General features: G+C 30.6%; 1 protein-coding gene across 1 annotated transcript in view; it reads left to right on the forward strand.

Annotated features, from left to right (window-relative positions):
* The window catches only part of LOC109363589, a 2,777-nt gene continuing 1,293 nt past the window's right edge, over nucleotides 2,367–3,850 (forward strand). The window contains exon 1 of the mRNA XM_019609846.1: nucleotides 2,367–3,779. Within this exon, the coding sequence (XP_019465391.1) occupies nucleotides 2,367–3,779 (1,413 nt within the window). The remainder of the gene's footprint in view (nucleotides 3,780–3,850) is intronic.

Raw genomic sequence — 3,850 nt, forward strand, 5'->3', positions numbered from 1 at the left:
GATTAAAATTAGGGCATGTAACCGTATGATGAATAAGATAAGAGAAAAGGATTATGATAGTTTATCCTATTACAATGGAGAGTTTGGTATATTAGTAGAATAGAATTATCTTTTGACATATTTTATCATATTCACATGGTGTATTTTCTATTCTATGGGTAGGAGTTGAGTTGGATATAAGAAGTGTAGGATAGTGCATTTTTTCTCTCATAACCTCACATCATTGTTGAGTTAGAACGTCCAATATTAAAATATAAGGTAATTGGGGAAATATTATTTTTAATATTATTTTTATTTTTACAAATAATTTAAAATCTTAACCTTTGAAATTTTATGATTTTTATCTATAACATGTATCTTCATTTGTATCTCATCATTATAACTACTATTAGCACTGCCAATATTTTTCACCGCCACACTTTTTATTAACAATGAAAACTTTATTAATCAAGAGATAAAAATATTAGGAGAACAAGAGGTACACTTATCTATTGAATCGATGTAATTAACAAAGAGAAAGACAAATTGATGAATGTATCATCCAATCAACATAAGAGTAAGAAAACAAAGGAAAACAAACAATAATAAGGTTACATGAATACAGAAAAATAAGCTTTATCATCTCCTCTATTTGGAACCTCAAATTCTCAATGATAACTTTGTTTCTAATAAGTCAAATAGTCCAAATTGTGAAAAACAAAAGACGCATCCACAACTATTTTTTCTTATTTCTCCAATTATATCATGTTTTCATGAAATGCAAAAAGAGTCATTACATCATTATGATAGATGTAAGATCAAAACAAGAATAAAGCTTTTGTCAAACAAAATATGATATTGATCAAGAAAAAACAAGTGACTAATAGTTTCCTCCAACTCACCACAAATTCACCACCACGTGCCCCACAGTTTGAATTTATTATATATTTATAAGAATTGTTGATTTATAGGATAGAAATTTAATAAAGTTTTATATTGATGGTAGACTAACATAAGTTTTATATTTTATCTAGATTTAGGACAAGTTATATATAATATCAAGTACATCTAACCAAATTTAAATTATAAGTTGAAATGATTAAGAAAGACTTATAGACAATCCTTTATTTATCTAGTAAGTTATAGGTTTGATTGTTGTCGTTAACATGTTGAGTGGCACTCTCGTGCATATCAACCTGTATTCTTATGGTTTAATATTGCTTACAATCGTTATCATTCCAAAAAGAATAAGTCAATAATTTTTTATTTGATTATATTTTAACACTTCTTCAAAAAAGTGTCAACTTTCTTAAAAGGGGGCAAAAACAATGTTGGTTCAAATGAAATGGAGAAATATTTATTCAACTGCATAAAAAATGTTTCAAGCATTAATTCATTTTTGTTGGTAGCCGCATGTATATAACATGACATGATTGTCTTTTTATTAGCAAGAGAATAAAGATGAAAGAATTGTCAATTATATATATATATAAATAAACTATACTTTATATTTAAAAGTTAAAGTTAATCAACATTTTATTTATGTATCTAATCTACAAAACCCAAAGTGTGAAAAGAAATAGTAGTTGTTTTGGAGAAGTGAAAATAAAATTACTTTATATTCAAGTTTTATATATTTTATTTTAGAGAATTATAATATTTTGAGTATATTTTATACTGTATTTTTATTGAGATACTTTATATTATAATTTTTTTGTTTTATTATAATATTTAACTTAAAGTGAGATAAGTGGTTAATAGGTTAGTGGTGGTTACATATGATTATATAATTTTTTTATAGAAATTAAAAAGTTTAAGAGCAAAATAGGAAAAGTAAATTATATCACCATGATAGTTATACCATATTTTGCCTTTATATATAGTATAAAAGTATAAATAACATTTATTTTTACTTATTTTTCTTAGTTTATATCGGGGAAACTTGTTATTCATGTTAGATATTTTATTATATTCAGTTTATGTGTTGTGTTAGTAGTTTATGAGTAGTTTAGCAAGTTACCTCCACTTTAGAGGAAGTTATGTATGTAGTTTGTGAAACTGATTGTAACCTCTTTACTTTGCCTATTTTAAGGCTGCCATCTAATGCATAATATACATCAGTTTACAATTTACTCTTCCTAACATTGGTATCAAGAGCCAGAAAAGAAAAAAAACATATAAACAGTGAGTGCAGCCACAGTAGCCCATGACAGAGAAGAAAATTTTTCCACCATAGTGTTATATTGCCTCCAAACCACTGCAGAAACAGAACTGCAAAATTTTTAAAGGCATATTTTATTTCCAGTGCAGAAATAGAATTGCAAATTTTTTTTCTGCAACAATTTTTTTTTCCAGTACCACAAACAAAATTATAGTAAGTTAAGACAATGGCTACTGATAATTTTGTGCAACCAGCTATTCCACGTTTTGATGGTCACTATGAGCACTGGAGCATGTTGATGGAAAATCTCTTAAGGTCCAAGGAGTATTGGCAAGTGGTTGAAGATGGTGTTGCAACACCAGAAGAAGGCAAGGAACTTACTCTTGCACAAAACAGAGAGCATGATGCAATGAAGTTGAAAGACTTGAGAGCCAAAAATTTCTTATTTCAAGCAATTGATCGCTCTATCCTGGAAACCATTCTTTGCAAAGATACTTCCAAGGATATTTGGGATTCAATGAAGATGAAATATCAAGGTTCCTCTAGAGTCAAATGTGCTCAACTTCAAGCCTTGAGAAGGGACTTTGAAACTTTGCAAATGAAGGAAAGTGAGTCAGTTACTAATTATTGTTCAAGGGTCATGGGAATTGCAAACAGCATGCGAATTCATGGAGAAAATATGGGAGACACCCTCATTGTTGAAAAAATTCTACGGTCACTCACACCAAAATTTGACTATGTGGTGTGTTCAATTGAAGAGTCCAATGACACTGATGAACTCTCCCTTGATGAACTTCAAAGTTCATTATTGGTTCATGAACAAAAGATGTACAGAAGTTCAACAACGGATGAACAAGCATTGAAGGCTTCTACCAATACCCATTTCAATAACTTCAGAGGAAGGGGTAGGGGTAGAGGTAGAGGACACGGAGGTCGAGGAAATAGAGATTCCAGCAGGTACTTTAAAGGCAATCCTCACCAACAACAAGAAAGAGGTAGAATTTATGAAAAGTCCAAGCTAGAGTGCTACAAATGTCATAAGTTTGGTCATTATGCCTCTGAGTGCTACACAAAATTGCCTAAATACAAAGAAAAAGGAGAAATGTCTAACTTTTTAGAGGAGAAGGAAGAAGAAACATTGCTGATGAAATCTCATGAGAAATTCCAATCTGATGTATGGTATGTTGATTCTGGTTGTAGCAACCACATGTGTGGAAGTAAGTCATCTTTCTCCTATTTAGATGAAAACTTTCGATCTAAAGTGAGTTTTGGTGATTGTTCTACTGTAAATGTGATGGGAAAAGGAGATATTAAAATTCAAACCAAGAATGGTTTGGTGGAAACCATCTCTAATGTATTTTATGTTCCTGACTTGAAAAGCAATTTGTTGAGTGCTGGCCAATTGCAGGAAAAAGGTTATATAATAACCATACAAAAAGATGCTTGTGAAATATATGATCCTATCAGAGGAGCCATTGCAGTTGTTGAAATGAGTTCTAACAGGTTGTTTCCATTGAAGATTCAAAGTGCACAAACATGCTTGATGAGTGAAGTGAAGGATCCCTCATGGCTTTGGCATTTTCGCTATGGCCACTTAAATTTCAATGGATTGAAGACTCTTCAGCAGAAAAACATGGTGGTAGGTCTTCCACAAATAGTCAATCCATCTCAAATTTGTGAAGAATGTGTTGTTGGCAAACAACATCGTTC

The sequence above is a fragment of the Lupinus angustifolius genome, chromosome LG13 (assembly GCF_001865875.1).
Source record: "Lupinus angustifolius cultivar Tanjil chromosome LG13, LupAngTanjil_v1.0, whole genome shotgun sequence".
Lineage (NCBI taxonomy): Eukaryota > Viridiplantae > Streptophyta > Magnoliopsida > Fabales > Fabaceae > Lupinus > Lupinus angustifolius.